The sequence below is a fragment of the Motacilla alba genome, chromosome 3 (genome assembly GCF_015832195.1).
Source record: "Motacilla alba alba isolate MOTALB_02 chromosome 3, Motacilla_alba_V1.0_pri, whole genome shotgun sequence".
In the NCBI taxonomy this organism is placed as follows: Eukaryota; Metazoa; Chordata; class Aves; order Passeriformes; family Motacillidae; genus Motacilla; species Motacilla alba.
In genome coordinates this window covers 61,609,724-61,629,125 of record NC_052018.1, presented here as the reverse complement: position 1 = coordinate 61,629,125, position 19,402 = coordinate 61,609,724, and the positions used below count along the sequence as shown (strand labels likewise).

The following is a 19,402-nucleotide window of genomic DNA, read 5'->3' as shown; positions in this document are numbered from 1 at the left end:
TGTCCTGTTTCCTGTGTAATTAGTAGGAAGCCCAGGTCAGGTCTCCTGCTTGCTTGCTGGGGATCATAGTCTTGTAGGACTAGGGCTTCCAGGCTTTCAGCCAGTTAATCCCAGGTCTACAGCTAAGAAAGTGAGAACTAGAATAAATACATCATTGTTTGTTACTCTGATCGTATTTCTTCTCTGCACACCGCAGAAGAGAACAGTGTGGCTGAGCATCCCTCTGAGCCACGCAGCTCTTTGAAACGTGGAGCCCTGAGCACCCGTGCTTTGACTTTCAGGGAAGCACAGGCTTCCCTCTTTTCCTGTGATGTACCTGTGTAGCAGTACCTGAGCTTTTTGCAGAGCTTAGCTAGGGGGCTCATCGCAGGCAGAGCAGATTGTGGTCTTTTGAGCTGAACTTTCCACTCTTGCCAGGTTTGGCTTTCTGCAGCACGGTAACATTTTGCCTGTGGAAGCAGTGGGAGTTGCAAGGTTCGGACTTGAAGCCGTTTCTGGACTTTGGCACTGCTGATCCAATTGTGATTCCAACAACCCCAGGGGCATTTGTGTGTGTATCCGTGTAGAAACCTGGAGGTGTTCAGGCCATCGTCTTCTCTGTGGTTATCCTAGGAGGATTCCCTCTGGCTCTTCCAGGGCAGCAGCCAGCCTCCCTATGAAGTAGCCGCTACCCAGCCTGTTCAGCTGATTGCCAGCGGGAGGTTCAATTAACAATTGGCAACATTGGCAGTTCCATGTGGAAACTACCACTCTGCCTCCCACATTTGAACTTCAGCTTTTTCCTTTCATTTAATTAAAACACAATCAAGTCAATTAACTCATAACAGAGTTTCTCCGAAGCTAAACTCTAGATGTATGGTGAGGCAAAAGCATGCAGATGCCGATTCATTGTGCTGCCTGTTTGAATTAGATTATATCTCTCCCATTTACCACCATGGATTAGCTGTTTTTTTTTCCCCTCCAAGTAGGTTTAAAAAAAAACAACAGCAGCAAAAAACAAAACAAAATAAAAACCCCCACAAAACAAAAATGTGAGAAAGAAAAAATTTCCATCTGGTTCAGGTCAGGAAAAATAATAATTTAAGATACTTATTAAAAATGACATTTATAATGTCAGAATGACTTCATATTTTTAATGACTACGTCAAACCTTTTATCATGCAGTGTCTTGAAGTTTGCCAGTAAGCTCAAGGAATAAGCAGCTTATATTCTATAGTAAGTTGATGACTTACTGCTAATTGGGGATAATGGGCAGCTGCAAAAAACATGTTCATTTTGCTTTCATAAAAACCATGATTTTCAACTGTGTGCCCTCTGGCAAGGCAGTATAGAAAATATATTGTTGTCAGAAGAGGTTTTGAAGTCTCAATAAACCAAGATGACTTTTGCAGCATATCCTTGCGAGGCAGCAGGGTGCAGTGGGAGGAAGAGAAAAAAAAATAACTGTGATAGTTAACTGATAGTTAATAAGCACAGAAATTGTATCCAAATCCACATGTTAGGTAACTCTGAACTGGGGCCAAGACATCTTCTGCCGTATTTCTCAATTCATTCATGGTTAGATGAGGCAATACCCTGAGTCAGGGTGTTCTGACAGGATGAAAAGGTTTTCCTCACATGCTTTAAGAGTGATGTGGTGATACCACGGCAATACTGCAAGAGAACTATTGCTAGTGAAAGTATTAGGCACCAGTGCCGCCTCAGTGCCTTGATTTCAGTGGGGCACTTGATTCTGTGCCTTTTTCCCTCTTGGTTATGTTGTCCAGCTATAGGAGGAGGAGTTTTCCTTCATCTTGCCACTCTTGGCCTTGCTGTATGACAAGGATCCAGAGCAGTCTTGCAGTACAGGTGGGTATGCCTTGGTTGATGTGGGTAAGAGAAGGGATTGAAGCATGGAAGATGCAGCATGGTGGGGAAAAGGAGAGAACTTCATGTTCTGCTGGCATCTTCTTGTACTTAACAGCCCTGATGTGAGAAAGAATCCCTTAAATATATACCAGTACTCCAGCAGGATTGGATTAGATCAGTTGTGTAGAAAGGTGCTGGTGAGGGGAATGCAGGTTAGGTTCTTCTGCTGGCTTTTCATTTGCACTGCCAAGAGAAAAAATATACAGAAGCAAAAAATTCAGAACATCTAAAGTCATAAATATAGTACTCTTTTGATTGTGAATTTCTTTAAGTTAAAGTTTTTTTAAAAGTGGTCTTGCTGCATTCTGATCACAAGGCCTGGAACCAGCAGGAACACACTGTTTAGTTCACAATAATTGATATTAGACTTGCTTGAAATGATCTGGTGGGTCATTTTTCTGTTGCATTTTGCTCTCATAAAGTAAGTTGTAAGTACTTATCTGAAAAAAGTGTTAACCTGTGCCGGTGCTGACATCTTAGTGTTGAAGTTTACCATGCCCCGGGAAAGCTGTGACGGTTTCACACACCTGTCTCAGCCACACAGCATCTCTGCAGATCAGTCAGAGCAGTAAAATGTTTCCTCAGCAGCTACAGAGATCAGCGCTGCTTCTTGCAAGTTGCCTTCCTGGGATCAGACATGTTCAGTCATCTCTCAGCATTTGTAGGAAAGTCAGGGTCATCCACAGGCTGATCTAATCTTCTCTGGCTGCCCACAAGCTTGAGGAGAGGCTGTCCTTTTTGTACATTTCATCTGATTGGCAGCCCATGTGGCACGATTCAGCTTTGCGGTGTAGCCTTGTTGTTGGCCTTTTTCAGCAAGATCTCCTCATCGTGGGACATCAACATGCAGGATTCATATCGTCACTTCTTGTCCTTCTTGTGCACCCAGCTGATCCTGCAGCTGGAAAATCTTCACCTAGGGCAAAGGACTGGAATATGGTCATGTAAACTATGCAGGTACTATAGCCAGAAGTCCTAGTGTCAAACTTATTAATAATGTTAATTGAAGGCAATGAAGTGACTTACTGGCTTTTTGAAGAAGGCAGGACTTCAAGATGCTATAAATACAAATAATAGAGTGACACAAGTCAGCAAGCTCCTCTAAACCTCAGAGAGCTAAGATGTTTCTTTTCCCCTCAGTGAATATGTATCATGTTTATAATGATTAATAGAAGGTAGATAAGTTCTCTGAGGTGAAAAAGACGCTGCTTTATTCATAAGTAGTACATGGCCTATAAAGCAAATTGTGTGCTACTGAACCATCAGTTTCCTGTGGAGTGTTTCAAACAAGAGGAGTAATAGCTTTTGTTAAGATCTTTCTATAAATGCTCTGAAATGTCTTTGCTGAAATTGTGGGGTTTTTCTAAATAGTTTATTAATTGATAAAATGTGCTAGCTTGTGAATATGTATGTATACACATAATATATGCACTTTTGAATATAAATAAGTTCCTTTTTCTAGACGTATTACTTTAGCTTAGATTATTTCTTAAGTTAGTCTGTGAATCTGGCTATGCTTATTCCTTCTTTTCAAATATGTATTTCAAATGAGGGAATTGGTACAAGGTCCATGGATTAGTAAATTCCCAATTTTGAACACTTGTTGAACTCACTAGATAAATCAACTCTTTGCCTTTTATTGTCAGAAGGAATTAATGTTGACATCTGTTTTCAAAAGTTTCAATCTCCCTGAACAGAATTATTTTCCATGAATTTCATGTATTTGCTCAGTTTGAAGCAGACAGATTTCTGTAGCTAGGATGAATATGATTATTTTGGAGTTACCAGTTTTCAGCAGAGGGCAGAACAGGGACCAATGCAAATCTGTACTTCTCTGTGAGAAGCTATTGGAACCCTATTCTCCTCCATTTCTGCTGCTAGGCACAGGGCAAAAAAATCTAGATGAGGTTTTTGTGAAAGGGGTCTCCTACAATGGGCTGTACTCCATGACTCAGGAGCATTTGAAAAGATCAGCGTTCCAGTGCTTACAAGCCCATGCTGTCTGTCAGCAGGATGCAGGCCCTTCACACCAGTAGCACAGCCTTTCTGAGCCACTGGAGAGAAGAACATGGGTTTTGTCCTGCTGCCTCAAGGGTGGGTAGCCTCTCACTCCACTGAGCTGATATCTCCCCGCTTCTGCCAGTGAGATACTGCCTGGCTCCTGCCCCAGGACAGCACTCTACAGCCAACAGATCCTGGTCTCTTTTCTTCACGGCTTCACTTCTGAGTATTTGAATTTACTAGTGCTGATTTCACAGAGAAACCGTGTGTTTCTGCATCCCATAGCACCATGGGAATCTTGACTGAGAGGGACTCAGGAGGTTACTTGGAGCAGGACTGTTCCTTCACAGTAGGTGAGGTCAGCCCCAGAAGGAGCTTTGGAGGTTTGCCTGGCTGAGCCTCCACACCCTCCCAAGACCTGTTCCAGGGCTGCACTACCCAACTCCTGGTGGTGTTTTCCTTACCTCTTACATGGCTTTTCCTGGCTGCAAACTGTGGCACTCATTTCTTCTTATGTCAGCTGGAATTGCAAAGATAAATTTTGCTCTCTTGTCTTTGTACATACACTCCAAATAACTGCAATTCTCCCTTAGAGCCACAGTTTCCAGCAAAGGCTTCTGCATTCCATAGGGGGCTGCTCTCCACAGGGAATGCCTGTAAGCCTGGACAAAAGTGCAATCCCTAATTTCAGGCCAGGCACCCCTGCAGGGCTCCTTGTGCTGCCCTGTGCCTCTCTGCAGGGCTGCTCACTGCATTTGGTGATCTTGCCATCTCTCACCTGGCTTCTCAGGGTGTGTTGGGGTGTGTGAATAACTGCTTCATTTTAAGGCAGTCTCATTTTAAATCGCTCTAAGGTTCACCTTGTTCTCCAGGGCACACAGGTGAGGAAGTTTATCACTAGTTTTAACTTCACAGACTTCAATGAAGTTAAACAATGAATCTTTCTTGCCAGTACTTCATTTCAAAACATTGGAAATAAGGTTTCTTGGACTCTGTTTGCATTACATCAGCTTTCTCACAGAAAAGATTTTTTTTTAGCATCCTGGATCAATCTGAAGCCTAGGACAAATATAGGATTCATTACATGTCATTTGTCTGACAAACAGAATAATAAGATTGCACCATGATATTATGTGGCTGAATATGTATCTTTTTAGCAGCTAGGTCACAAGACCAGGATTCAGGAAGCTATTTGGCAAACATAAAATTAAGCACTTTACAATTCTGTGCCTCATATTTTCCATCTGTAAAATGGAGACCTTGGCATTTCTTTCTTTGAATAGCATTTCTGATTCAATGATCTATGATTATCATTACTATTGTTCAGAGTGGCATCAACTCGGTTCCGAATTGCTTATAATTAGAATTTTTAGATGAATGAAAGCAATTATAGAGTCTATATGCCACAAACAGTTAAGCCCATGATTAATTTTGTGTCTCTAAGTAATGGCAGTTACTTCGTTGCTCATAGGAGTAAAATTCAACATATTGGAAGTGTTTGCAGGACTGGAAGGCTTTAAAAAATTTTGCCTTTAAAAAGGCAAATGGAAGGCTTTAAAAAATGTTAATTCTTCAATAGAAATAAATACTAGTAGATTTCTCAGGGTAGTTTATTTTAACTGTATGCTACAGGATGTTGTGTGATGAGTCTTAATTGGTTCATGAAACTCAAAGTTTGCTAAGTATTGGCTTTTCTATCATTCAATATGTTCTTGCAGTAAAGAAATCCTTCTTTAAGTTTTGGCTCCAGTTCAAAAGCTTATTGTTAAATACGATTTGTTAGTAAGAAGTCTGACTCATGGCAGGCTGTGCTGGGAAGGACTGATTACCAGGGATATCAAAGAGACCTGTTCCCATTCCACTGCCAGAACAGTTATCTTTAGAGTTTGTTTAAGAAAGGATTAATTTTACCCAAAAGAAACAGTTTATGTTTTCACATTGCAAGGGTTTTGTGTTCTATGTGATGATAGCTAGTTATTCAGCTTCACCAAGGATTGGGAAAAACTCACCCAAATATATGTTGGAAGAAATTCTCCTGTAGTGACAGAAAACCACTGGACTGTGCAAATAGACCAGATGAGCATCATGAGATGCAAGTTCTGGACAGCTGCAGTTGCAGTGCTGAGAAGCACTGAAGCCCAGGGCTGCCTTCTGGAACAGGAAAAATCCATGTTGATGCACACACAGCCTGTTGCATTCTGGTAGTGGAGGAGTTTAGCTATTGGATATAATTTAGTTTTCCATCCTTCAGTCATTTTTATTTCTTTTCTTTGTGCAGTTGATGGTTTGGACAAGGCTTCAATTGCTAACTCAGATGGACCAGCCCCAGGATCCCAGACTCCCCCCTTCAAGAGGAAGGGCAAACTCTCCAACATTGGCAAAATCTTTAAACCTTGGAAATGGCGGAAGAAGAAGACCAGTGACAAATTCAGAGAAACATCAGCAGGTATGTCTGTGGTCCTTTGGTGAAAAATAGTAGAAAACACTGTGATAGTTTTGCAGGGTAACATTTGAAAAGCTCTTTGAACTTATTACATGGCAAGGATTATTTAGGCATTGTATTTGACATAGAGAAAAACAGTTTGATCCTTGGCAAGGAAAAACTGAAGCTTGTTCAGCTTCTGTCTTGAACTATCCCCAAAAATACACAGCTGATTTGTTTACTATACATGTCCTCAAATATATTGGAAAATCTCTCTGTCCTCCTGGTAGTCAGTGAGTTGAATTATGAAACAAGCCTTGCCTTCGTGGGGACAGAAGTCTGGGGGAGAAGCAGATGTAACCATGCCGAGCAGAAGAACAAGGATCAGCTCTGCAGCCCCTGCCTTCATAGAGGCTGCTGTGGCCCTGCACTTCCCCACTGACAAGGCTGGAGGATGGTCTGAAATCAAATGCTGTGATTGAATTATATTCAGTCTGAAAAAGAGGGGTATTAAAGGCTGGGATTTAGTTAGCCAAATACAGTTGTTTGGGGCCACCTGAGATGCTCTGGGGTGTCCTGGCTGCTCTCCCAGAAGGTTTGACATCCTATTTGTCATCCCAGTGCAGACAGCTCTGAAAGCCTGGGGCATCTGAAGTGGCTGTAGATATCCATGTTTAGAAAACTGAATACCACCCTGCATATATGTGTGTGTGTGTCTGTGTCACTGCTCTAGCCAAACTTTCTCTACAAAAATCCCAAACTTCTGGTTTGGGATTCAAACATTTGATGTTGTGGTTTCCTAAACTTGAATCTAATTAGAGTCCAGTGAGCTTCTGTGAGCTCTTTAGCTTCACTGTCACAGTGCATGCCCTCTGTCTACTGTCTTCCAAGGCTGTAGGCAATAAAAACCAACACAAGTCTCCTGAAGTGTTTTCAGTAGGCTCCCCTGAACTCTTAAAGGTACGCTGCTTGACATTTTAAACCTGACAGGTTTAAAACCCTGACAACCCCTCACAGTTACAGCAAGGAGCTCTATGGTTTGACAGTGAAACTTCTAAAACAAACTTTTTTTTTACACAAGAAGGAAAAATAAACCATTTTCTCTGGTGTCTTCATAACTCCAGATGCAGCTGATGTTTTGAATAGATTTCTGTGATCTTCAAATCCTTCTTTCTCTCCTTTCCCCCCCTTTTTTTTTCTTTTTCCCACATACCCTGCAACAAACCCCCCCCCAATTTCTTCTGCTACTGCAATCAAAGAAAAAAAATTCTCCTCACTCTGATATCTCCTCATTTCTTCCCGTTTCCTTCAGCTTTCCCAGTACTTTTATCATATTGCTAAAGCAAACTTATTTCTGGTTAATGACTCCTGAATGTTCTGCAGCTTCTCCTGGACAGGTATGTGATTTCATATGCAACGAGTTCTTCAGTTCTTCTTCTTTATATGCAACTCAGTTCTTCAGAGTAATGACCATTCATAAGCTGTGTATACAGAGATTCCCTAAACTTTCACAACGTATTACCATGTGTTAAGCTGTTATGCCATTAAATACTAACGCATGTATCATTTTTCAATGATTTTATTAAAAAACTAGTATCTGGTAAGTTAGTGTTAAAGGTTATATTTCTTATGTTGTACTGTCTTTCTTCGGAGGACCTGAATCCAGTCTTGTAAGCCTGACACTTATAATACCAAGGCAAAGCACGTCTTCTTATTTCTTTTACAAAAGCAGGAAATGAAGCAGAAAGAAATTAAGGCCAACAATTTCAAAAGCGCCTCCTTAGATACTCACTTCTACTTAATTTGCTGGTCTTGTTCATGATGTTGAGGTCCCTCAAGACACTTATTTGCTTTTAAACTGTTCGTGGATCGCTTGTGTTTGTGTATGTGCTTCATGTGAGGCTGAAACTTGAATTGAGAAGTAGTTTGAATTGCATTTATCCTGCCTTAGATGGTAATTTCAGGATGAATAAAAATAGTATTCCCTGTATTTCTTGAGGAAATAGACCCAGAACCAGTGGAGACTGGGAAGAGGCATTGACGTGGTAAGCTGCCCCTTGTTGCTTGCTTAGTGACACGGCAGAAGAAACTTGCTTATCTAACTTGAGAAGGAAATGGGAAGAGGTCCATTCAAAATAAAAATCCTACAGGATATCCTCTTCCTCACACTACTCAATCAGAGGTGTATTTTCATTACCAAGTGGGGGCTGTCTGTGTGCCTGCCTGTTACATGCAGGAAGCCCATTTCCTGGCCTGGGACCATGGGAGAGAGCACGATGATCCTCATTTATTGCCAATTCCCTTAGCAGGGCTTCAGCATGGTAAATCCACATGCAGCTGAAGAAAGGGTTTCTTCTAAGACAGAATGGGAACTATTGGAAGAAACTCTCACTACTTTCTCTGGTTTTTCAATAGGCTTTTTAAAATAGGTTCTTGCTATGGCCTTGCCCAGGACACGTTCCATGGAGCTCTTTTTTGTCTTAGGAGAAACTGGAAGATGTTTGTAAACAGCAAATACCACAAGCATCAAAAAAGGAGGGATGTTTAGATGTTAGATGTTAGTATCTATGCCAGTGTGGGAATGATGGTTGGAATTTTTCCCTTTAGCAATGTGTTTTCCACGCTCAATCTCAGAAAGTCTGTTCTTTGGGCAGTGGCTGTATGCTTTTTGCCTAGAGGGCTTTCAGAATCAAGGAAAAACAAACATAAAATGCCATCATCTCAAGGGTTTCTCTCCTCTGCAATGTTTTGCTGCAAAGGAAAAGACAGCAGTTTGTGTCTTGGCACAAAGTAGATGCCACTTCAAAGCTTCACTGCAAAAGTATATACAGAGAGGGATCAGAAGGCAATTTTAGTTCTTACTAGGTCAGAGAAAAATTAATAATTGGAATGCTCTCAAGCTTCTCTTAGAAGAACAAAACTAAGTACTGGAGAATATCCAGAATCTCACAGCAGTCTTGGAGTCAAAGAATAGGTTTTAAGACTGCCTGAGATTTGCAGCTGCTGACCATCACTAAGCAGTCTTTTTTGTGAGGATGAAGAAGGAGAGAGAGAGAAGCTGCTTTTTGAGGTAAACTGTTCCCATTGCGAGTGTTAACATTATTTGTGCAAAAAAGCAGATATTTGTGAAGGGGAGTAAGATTTACTGGAGTAAATAAGGGCTGCATACAATACAGTAAATTTACATCCTTACTGATGGTTTCACCTGAGGTCAGGGCAAATTCTGTTTCTGACTGCAGCAGGGGAAGGATGGATTTTTACCTGGAATTTTCTGATTCTTCTGAATCCTGAGACTGGAGACTGCCTACCTGCCTCACCTCAGCCTTCTTCAGTAGGCAAGGACTCAAAACCAGTTACTCTCACAGTCAGGACTGATCTCTTTGTAAAAAAATCTCAATACATACATATACACAGACAGTGAAATTGTTCTTTACATTTTATTATTGCCTAAAGTTAGAAACAGTATATTGGTGTTTATGTTGAAATTTTATATCTTTTTTGATACCTTTATATATACACATATATGTATCTACATATCATATATATGACAGACATGTTGAGATATATATTCACATGGATAGATAAATATACATTCTTATATACACATATTGCAGAAAAGATTTGTGCTGATAGCATCAGCTGGTCACTCAGCCTAATTGCACAGAGTTTTAAGAATCTCAAACCAGTCTGCTCAGCTAATTAGTTTTGACTACTGTTACGTTTCAGTAAGCTCTCCTAAAATGATGGAGTTACAAAGTCAAGCTTTCAGAAGTCAGGAAATGTTTGAATGATGGTGCTGGGTGACAGGATGGAACAGAATACTTTTGGTATTTTAAATTACACATTTACTGTGTAAATGTGAAATACATTGCATAATCTAAAATAAACCAAATATATTGCATAATCTGCAGTAAACTATAAATTATTATGATGAGTCCAGGCTAACTAAATAATGCCCAGCATAAGTTCCTAAATTGACAGGCTAATCATTCCTCTTATACAAGGGGACATATTTTTGCCACTTTGATTCAAATTAAGATTCTGCCTTTTTCTTTGTATGAATTGAAATTATGGTACTAGTAGTGAACACTAGCTTGATTTTTTATGTTCTTTCTATGGGCCAAATAATGTTTAAAATAAATTAGCTTTTCAAGCAGAATTAATTGAGCTTAATCAGTTTAAATAAAACCACCAATCATGGCCAGCATTTTAGAAGATGGAGGACTGGGACTTAAGCTTCTTATCTGTTCACAAATTTTCTAATATGTAAAATGGAGATAGTTATGTCTCAGGGTTGTTATGAAACTGGTGTAATTTATGAAATGCTTTGAGGTTTTTAAGTTGAATGTGAGAGGTTCATGCCTTTTAATGACAATTGGCATTTCCCATGATAATTAATTCAGTACAGTTGTTAATTCAGTATTGTAGAACTGAAAAAAAATATCATCCTGAAAACTAGAGAGACACTGTTGGGGGAAGATCTGATTCGATGTTCTTAACTTCATGGAAAAAGCATTGTTGTTTTCAGGTGGCATTGAATTATCCCACAGATATGTAAGAGATCATCTCATTTCCCTGTCCCCAAGAAAAGAGATGTAAAAAAAGGCAGAGAGAAAAAAAGAGTGGGAATTAAATAATATTTGTAATGCTGAAATACTAATAAAATAATATTTAGAGTGCCAGCAATGAAACAAGTATAAAGTGCATGTGTATGGTGCTCATCCTTCAGGGCTGTGCCAAAGGAGATTTCACCCTGCTTTTGAATGCACCTGCTCTCTAGAAAGACAAGACACAAGACATCCATGCCTGTCCACATAGTCCTCTGTCTTCATGACCCCCCATCTCTTTTAAAACAATCTTTGTGGGACTGCTCCCCTGCATGAAAAACTCCTTTGCAAGCCTAGGGTGTGTTCCTCTGACAATGCTTTAAAAAATGCTGGGGAGAAACTGGAAGAGCTTGTGAGTAATTTTTGTGTGGGACCCAAGGCAGCCTAACTCGATCAGAGTTCAGGCTACCACGCTCTCCCTGAGGAGGCTGGCTGGTACTGAGAGTCTGCAGCCACACTCATGGGCTCCTTTATGCTGTCACATGTGACTTGAATGCTGCAGAGGTCTGACCTTTAATGGACAGATCCCTCAAAGTACCAGAGTATATAGACACAGACTTAATGCCAGCTTACATTCTTGAGCCAGTAATGCTTGCATTTGTGAGCTCTTGATCTCACAGGCATGAGTAGCTGGAGCTGGACTGGTTAAAATGTTTACTCCCTCCAGCTCTTCTGCCAGGAGTTGGTGCTATTCTGATGGGAAAATGCATCCTATGTTGAGGAGTTGCTGAATCCCTGCACTTTGCAGTGTGAGAAATAAACCTGGTACTGTAACTTTGGGGAGCACAGAATCTGGGGACTTTTTGCATGAGCGTGTAACGATAGAATAAGGGAAATGGCTTTAAACTGTAAAAGGATGGGTTTAGATTAGATGTTAGGAAGAAATTCTTTACTTTGAGGATGGTAAGGCACTGAACAGGTGGCCCAGAGTTGTTGTGGATGTCCCATTGCTGTAGGCATTCAAGACCAGGTTGGATGTGTCTTTAAGCAACCTGGGTTAGTGGAAGGTGTCCCTGCCCATTGCAGAGGGGTTGGAATGAGATGATTTAAGTTCCCTTCCAGCTGAAACCCAAATTCTAGCATTCTTTCAACCATCCCCTTCACTGATGGAGAAGGGGAGTGGAAAGCTGTAAGCAGTGATGCCTTCAGGCACCTGAGGTCAGCCAGTCTGGCTGTGCCAGCAGCTGAGTACCTGCTGCTGGGAAAGGTGTTTTGCTAGGCATGAAGGGCAGCTTTTTCCAAAGAGTCAAACTGCCTTTCTCCATGCCTTCACTGGAGCCTGTTACTCCACTGTACGGCTGAGTCACTGCAGCTGGGCTGGCACAAGTGAGATTAAACACTGCACAAGGTATTATCACTGCATACAGCAATTGGACTGACCCTAGAGAGTGTTTGAATTGGTTAATGAGACGAATAGCCCTATCCCATAGCATTAATAGGATGAAGTCCAGCACAGCTGAAGCTTCACCACATGCCCTCAGCTTGAGGTCCAAATGTCACATGGATTTTGATGTCTGTATGTAAACAGAATCAGGATGGGAGACTGTGAGACTACCTTTTCCTAACAGGGCAGTCAGGACAAAAGGGATGCTCACATTTTGTGAACATTATGCACCATGGTCCCATGATCATTACAATAATCTCCCAGATCACTGCATCAGTTTGGGGATGGGATGCAATGTGGAACTATTCTATTCTAGCATCTATAAATGCTTTTCCCTATAAAACTATTCAGCATTTTTTCCATGGGAAATAAACATAATAATTAGAATGCTTCATGCCACAGTCTTGGGGTTTTTCTGTGTGAGGTTTTGTTGGTTTTTTTTTGATCTGAAAACAGGATGGTGTATTTTTTTCCATCGAAAGCATCGATCGATGAGGATGTTATTTCCTTTTAGAACACAACTTTCTGGCTTCTGGTAAAGGTTGTTTTTGTTGCTTTTTTTTCCTTTAAACAGCTTGCATGTCACAAGGGCTACTCTGTGAGTTGCTTTCTCTGAGCAGGATTTGTGTCTCGCTACTCAAAACCTATACAAACCAGGTGAAGGTATCTCCAGCTGAGCTACTCAGTCTAGTCAGTGGGAAAAATGTACTTTTACATGTTAAATGCCTATGCTAGGATGAGTTCAATTTCACCCTGAAAGTAACTTTTTCCATTGACCATAAAAGAAGCCTCAAGGAGACTTGCTGAGCTGAAGATATTGGATCATGAGGGTTCCCACTTTCTGTGCCGGAAATTGCACGGCAATATTTTCAGAGGCTGTCCAAGAAAACCCAGACCTCTTCTTCTGCAGAACCAAAGGAAACAAGAGTTCTCTTTCTGTAAAATAAAAATAGTTCTCTACATTTTTTTCACAATCATCAGCAGTATGAGAATAAATCTGTTCTTAACTGTGCTTTTTCTTTAGTGTTGGAAAGGAAGATTTCGACAAGACAAAGCAGAGAGGAGCTGATAAGAAGGGGAGTGCTGAAGGAAATGCCTGAGCAAGGTGATAACACATTAACTAGAATTTAGCTACTAAGCACTAAACGTGGATGATAAAGCTAGTGTTGCATTGTTTCCATGTAGTATAAATAGGTATGAGGAGACCAGCTGAGAAGTGTGAGAGGTAATTTGGGCCAGCTGACAACTGAATTCAAGTCAAGGGATTTGTGTTCTGTAACTGCTTCTGCCATAGGTGCCCCAGCTGACTTCTGGTCATATTCTGAATTTAATGCTCCCTGTAAATAATGTGACATCTGTGGCTCCTGCCTATTGTTTGCCAGAATTTTTTCTAATTTGTGATAAATCTATTTTTGAGTCAAGGTCTGCTGTCTAGAGCCACTAGAGTAAAAATGAGAAATTTTGGCTGAAAAACTAGAGGCTTTGGAACCCAGAAAAACCAATATAATGCATTTCAGGTATCAAAAAGTACCAGTGCCAGGATCATATGGATCCAGCCACTATCACACAGGCCACAATCACAAATGGCACCAGCATAAAACAGTGGGCAAGAAATCACATGTTTCAAAATGTTCTAAGGTTTAGTAACTGGCATTAGCCAGAATCTACATTTTGAAAAGCATGAGTAAGCCAAGGAAGATACCTCCATGCTATGTTCAATTATGTTTCTAGTGGTATTCTCTCTAATATTCTTCATCTTTTATAAATATAGATCAAATAAAAGTCAAGTGAATAAAATAGTTTTCTGTAGCTTAAATTAAACCATTTGTCGTTTTATCAAGGAGTCTAAGAACTCCACATTTTTTTAAAAATCATTTTCTCCTAGAAATTGTATTTTTCTGTGTGATCTGAAGAGTCAGTAAAGTATCAGTGTGTATGGGTTGTATCATACCCATAGATACTTAGAAGTGAAGGGTCTGTTTGTTGATGTGTGACACCCCTTGTCCGTACAGAGTTTGGCTAATTATCAGACTATGACGTTCAGCATAGCTGGCTTCTGCACTTGTCTCTGCTACTGTCATTGTCTTAAAACAGACTTGTAAATTGTCCATACCTCAGTTTGTCCATCTGTGGATTTGTTGTGGGTTTTGCCATGTGCTTTACTGGGGACCTGTGTGACCTTGTCCTTTGAAGGTTGTAAATTGTATTTACAGTTGGGACAGTTAATGAAATGTGGTAACTTCTCTGGTTGGTTACAGTCTGAACATAAATACTATCATTTGTGATAAAATTATGAATACTTTGGTCATCAGTGCCCTTGACTCTCTCTTCCATCCTTAAAAGGGGATGGGACCTTGGATTCCTTACAGGGATTGAGCAAAGTGAGAAGAGGATATAAATATGAACAATTTTCTCTTCTTCTTCCCGTATCAATCTGGTCTGTGTTATGTTCATCACATTGTGCTTCATGTTTGATGAAAATCGTAATTTTAAGGACATTTTGAAAGAATATGGGGTTGGTTTGAAGGTGCTAAAAATGGAGAGGTAGGAAAGACAGTTGAGGAGTGTGAAGGTAGTTAGAAGGAGTGACTATGGGGATGAAAGCTAAAAGAGGAAACTACACAGAGACTTGGAATGTGAGAGGTAAGAAATGTGAAGAAGTGAGCGTTTCACATGGAGTGAAGAAGAATGAAATGGAAAGTGGCAAGTGCCACTTGGAGGCAGGAGGTGTTTGCAGAAGCAAGACGTGAATAAGAGGTGGCAGTGTCATATATGTGGAGGCGGAGAGGAGAGAGTGGATTTGAGAAGCTGAAGAAACTGAATGTTGCAGTTGAGGTAAGTGCAAGTGTCAGCTGTAGTAAATTAGACAAGGTTAGGAAGGCAGAACTCATTTTCTGCAAATCAAGTTGATGTTAGTGTGCAGAAGGTGATGAAACAATCACCTGAGTGGGAGCACCCAAGGTGGTAGGACAGAGGCTGCATAATTGTGTTGAAATAGGGGAAGTGCCAAACATCCAGGTCTGATAACACACAGCAAGGAAGAGAAGTGGAATTGCCACAGTTAGTGAAGAAGCAATGGGAGGAATCAGAAGAGAAGCCATGTAGATTTGCTTACTTTTTGGATTGACAGCAAGAGAATCATGCAGAAAGAAATTACCAGAGAAGAAAATCAGCAGCATCTCTAAAGCGCATGGAGCAGAGAAAGATGTAAGCCACCAAGAGTAGCACTTTTCATCAATATAGAGACAAATAAGGAAATAAGTTTTTTTCAGAATCAGAAGAACTCTGAAGTTGAGCTAGTCTGGGTAAGTGAGTAAAGTATCATCAAAGCTGAGAAAGAATTTGACTTGCAGAATTTAATTGTGATATGATGTATGATACAGGAAGACTTCACCTTGGTTCTTAAGACTGGATTATGTCTTTGTGGCATATTTTTATGAAGTAAATGTGCACATACATTCTGAGAACTTCTGTCAGAATTCCTGACTCATTTACATGCTGGGAGTGCACCACAGTAACTCTGCAACTCTGTACCCCTGTTCTGCAACTCTGCCCCCCTGCAACTTGCCCATTTTTGGAACATGTTACAGCTTTGTTGTGGTCCATGCACACATTTCTTTGCTGTGTAAACCAAGCTGCAGTGATAAGAGAACAGGATGCTCATGAACAGACATGAAGAAGGAAACCAGCATGAACTTCCAAGCCTACTACTGCAGAGGTGTCTACCCAAAGAACATGAAAGCCTGTAGAGTTTCTTTACTGAATTACTTTCCAGAGCAGATCTACAGCCTGATGTTTCACATTTCAGTAAGTCTTTCTGCTTTTCTTCCACAGAAGCTTGAAAGCAGAGGGATGTTGTGTGTTGTAAGTAGGCGCTAAGTAAGTAGTTAAACTAGGCAAAGACTTTTTGATTTTCATTTCAGATGGTGATGTAACAGTAAATTTTGAAACTTCAAATGGACACACCGTAGCCATTGGTGAAGAAACTATACAGGAAGAAAATATGGTAAAAGCCAGTGGAAATAATGGCACTTTATCAGAGAAAGCATCAGCGTCAGAAGGAAAAAAAGAAGATCAGAAAGGTAAATGAACGTATTCTTCACAGATTGTTTTTTGCCTACTTTAAATATTAACATGTTCTTCCACTAGCACCTATACATGCTGTGAGTTCTGTCCTGCCACAAGGATGCCAGCAGAAGCTGCTGAGAAGATAAGACTTGTGAAACACCAGTATTCCCTCACTGGTAGGCATGCCTTTTCCCGTGCATGTGGTAAGGCAGTAAAGAGAAGCATGATCTGAACATCACAGTGCATGCAGGGAGGTTCAGTTTCTCAATTCACTGTGAGCCTTTCCTTGTAGCCATGGCCAAGGTTTGATGTCAGGTTTTCCACTTATGAAAGAACACACTGAGTACATATGCATCACCTTGCAGCATCATTGTAGAAGTGGCTTGTGGGTTGAATGTTCAAAAGTGTTTAAGTCACTTGAAAACCATCTGTCATTTTGAAAGTAAGTTCAGTTACTTGTTCCAATTGGTTTTCATGGAATCTTAAACACTTGCAGTCCAGCACTTCACACACATTCAAGGGGCTGTGTCACTTGTGCAAACAGAAATGAGGCCATTTATGGAAAATGCACTTTATAGGGTTTTCTATAGATGAATTGTAGTAAATACTGGTAAATATTTAGGAGTCCCAGCATCCATCTTAATTTTGCTACCTTTACTCAGATCTACCTGAGTTTGACTCATAAATGAAATGTAAATATTAGTGTGATGTCCCAGGATTTGAATCAGTTTTATTTTCCTTCTCTACCATCTTGAATAATGCACCGCTTCTTTCCCCTGTCTAAAAGCGTTCTTAAATAGTATTTCATTTATTGGATTTTCCTAGCAGAAAGAGCAAAGATACAAAAGATCAAGACCTTCATGGCTGGCTGAAGCCATGGAGGCAAGACAGAACAGCCTTTCCAATGTCTTCTATTAAACTCTACCTAGTGATGAATGATCCTCTGGAGGTTGAGAGGGTCAGTTCAGCTAACAGAAAAATTTGAATTCTTCTCAGAGCTACGTAAATCACTTGACTATTTAAAAAGTGGATCGATGTCCAAGGAGAATCTTATGAGATTTCTAGTACTTCCTGTCTCCCAACAAGGCAGAAATACAAGATTAGCCTTTGTCATGACATTTAAATACATCCTTCTTTTGGTGCCAACTAGAACCAGATGTGTATTGGTCAGGGGAAAAGAGTTATAAAAGCCATGGAAAACTCCTTTAAAATGGTTCAGTTTAACTTTGGGGTTAGATCAGACCACTTATTATTTTGTACATCACTGAATACAGCGTTTTGGAACCGTCAGGACTTGGAAGTTTTCCTAAGATACAGTTTATTATTTTAGAAATACACATTTCTAACTGTGTTGAAATCCCCTCTAGCTGACTTTGCAGAACATAGAACTCCAGTGAAGCAGGAGAGGTTCAATATCTATTTCAACATCTTATTAGACTCTGCACTCTCTATATATTGTTTTGACCTTATGGGGAGAAATTAAAAGTGATTGCTGTACAGGAGTAGACTCAGTACAAAAGAAAGTATAGCTATCACTCCAGTGCCTTTTAGAAAATTAAGACTATATGGAGGAAGGAGAAGAAAAACAAAAAATGAGCAAAATTGGTATTCTAGGCTTCACTGAATCTCAATATGAGCATCCAGAAGATGCAAACCCCTGGAAGTATACTTTCCTCTTGCACTTAAACATGAAGTTCTCCTACAAGTTAACATCTTGAGTCCCCTGAAACAAAAGGAGAGGGATTTATTGCAGAGCATGCTCTCCCCACAAAAGGTGTTAGGGATCAATTCCATGCATCAGAAAGTGTTATGCTGTAAACCCAGTACAGGCCACCCCACAGTCATTGTGAACACACTTCAGTTATTCTTCATTTATAGCGCACTAAGCAGAAGGTGAGCCAGCCTTCTGAGCTCAGTGGAAGAGTAAGGCCCACAGCATCTCACCTGACAGATTAATCCTGGGTGATTTTTTCTATGGCAGATGCAGTAGGTCTGCATTACACCCACACCCACTGGCAGAGCGAGAAATCCACAGCTGCAGAGTGGAGGTTTGCTATTGCTCACAGAGCATCAAAATCAGAGCTGAAGCAGGAATACTCAGCTCACTGTCTTCTGCTAAGACCAAAAAATGTGTTGGTGCTTCAGATCACACCCCTCCATCATGAGAACTGATCCACTAGGTGGATTGAACACTAGCTGACAGTCAGGAGTAGTGGCTGCAAGAAGTTCATCTTCAGCAAGGCTAATGTGAGGCTTCTAAGGCCATGAACTCTTAGGGGCAAATATTGAAGGAAGATATGTACACCTGCCATGTTTGTAAGACCCAAAGACAGGATTAATTCCTGCTGCTTAGTAGCATGGTGGTGTGCTGCATTTCAAACTCCCACCGAATCAAAGTTTGCCAAAAAATGCATCTCAGTAAAGTTGTAAGGTTATTTTTCTTAAGAAATGGTGGTGGTCTTAATTTGCTCTCTTGTTCAACTGGGTCTTGAAAGTGGCCTTCTCATATAATTGTGATGACGGCAGGAGCCAGAAGCTTAAAAAGAGCACATGGTGCAGGCACATTGTGATAGTATGGTGAGAACTGGCAGCAGCAGGTTGTGGAATGTGGAATATATTAGGAGTTAAAACAAGTTAAAGGAGGAGAGCTTTTTCAGTATGAGTTATGGAAATACAGTATCCACAGGGCAAACAATAGGCTCAGCCATGCATATTAAAATGAGTAAAGCAGAAGCAAGTGAAGAAGACAGCCCCTGAATGCTGCTCCCCTTGCTGCCAGGCAGTTCCATAAGCTGTGTACCCATTTGCTGCCTATCAGCTCTCACAGGTGCCTTTTATATGTGGTGAAAAGTTCTCTTGAGCAATTAAATAGTATAACTGTTACTCTTTGTAGTAGTGATGACAGTCATACAAGCAGGGTGTTTAAAAGAAAATTTCTCCTTTATGGCAGGATGATAAGAAACAAGTGACAGTTTAACATAAAGCAGCTAATTGATGGATAAAATTTTTCTG

The 19,402-nt window shown here is 40.5% G+C and overlaps 1 protein-coding gene across 4 annotated transcripts in view; it reads left to right on the top strand.

Moving 5' to 3' along the window:
* PHACTR2 (phosphatase and actin regulator 2) overlaps positions 1-19,402 on the top strand; it is a 128,417-nt gene that overhangs the window by 77,103 nt on the left and 31,912 nt on the right. For all 4 annotated transcript variants that reach the window (XM_038130859.1, XM_038130862.1, XM_038130861.1 and 1 more), the window contains exons 2-4: positions 6,188-6,355; positions 13,347-13,427; positions 16,246-16,404. In XM_038130859.1, the coding sequence (XP_037986787.1) occupies positions 6,188-6,355; positions 13,347-13,427; positions 16,246-16,404 (408 nt within the window). The remainder of the gene's footprint in view (positions 1-6,187; positions 6,356-13,346; positions 13,428-16,245; positions 16,405-19,402) is intronic.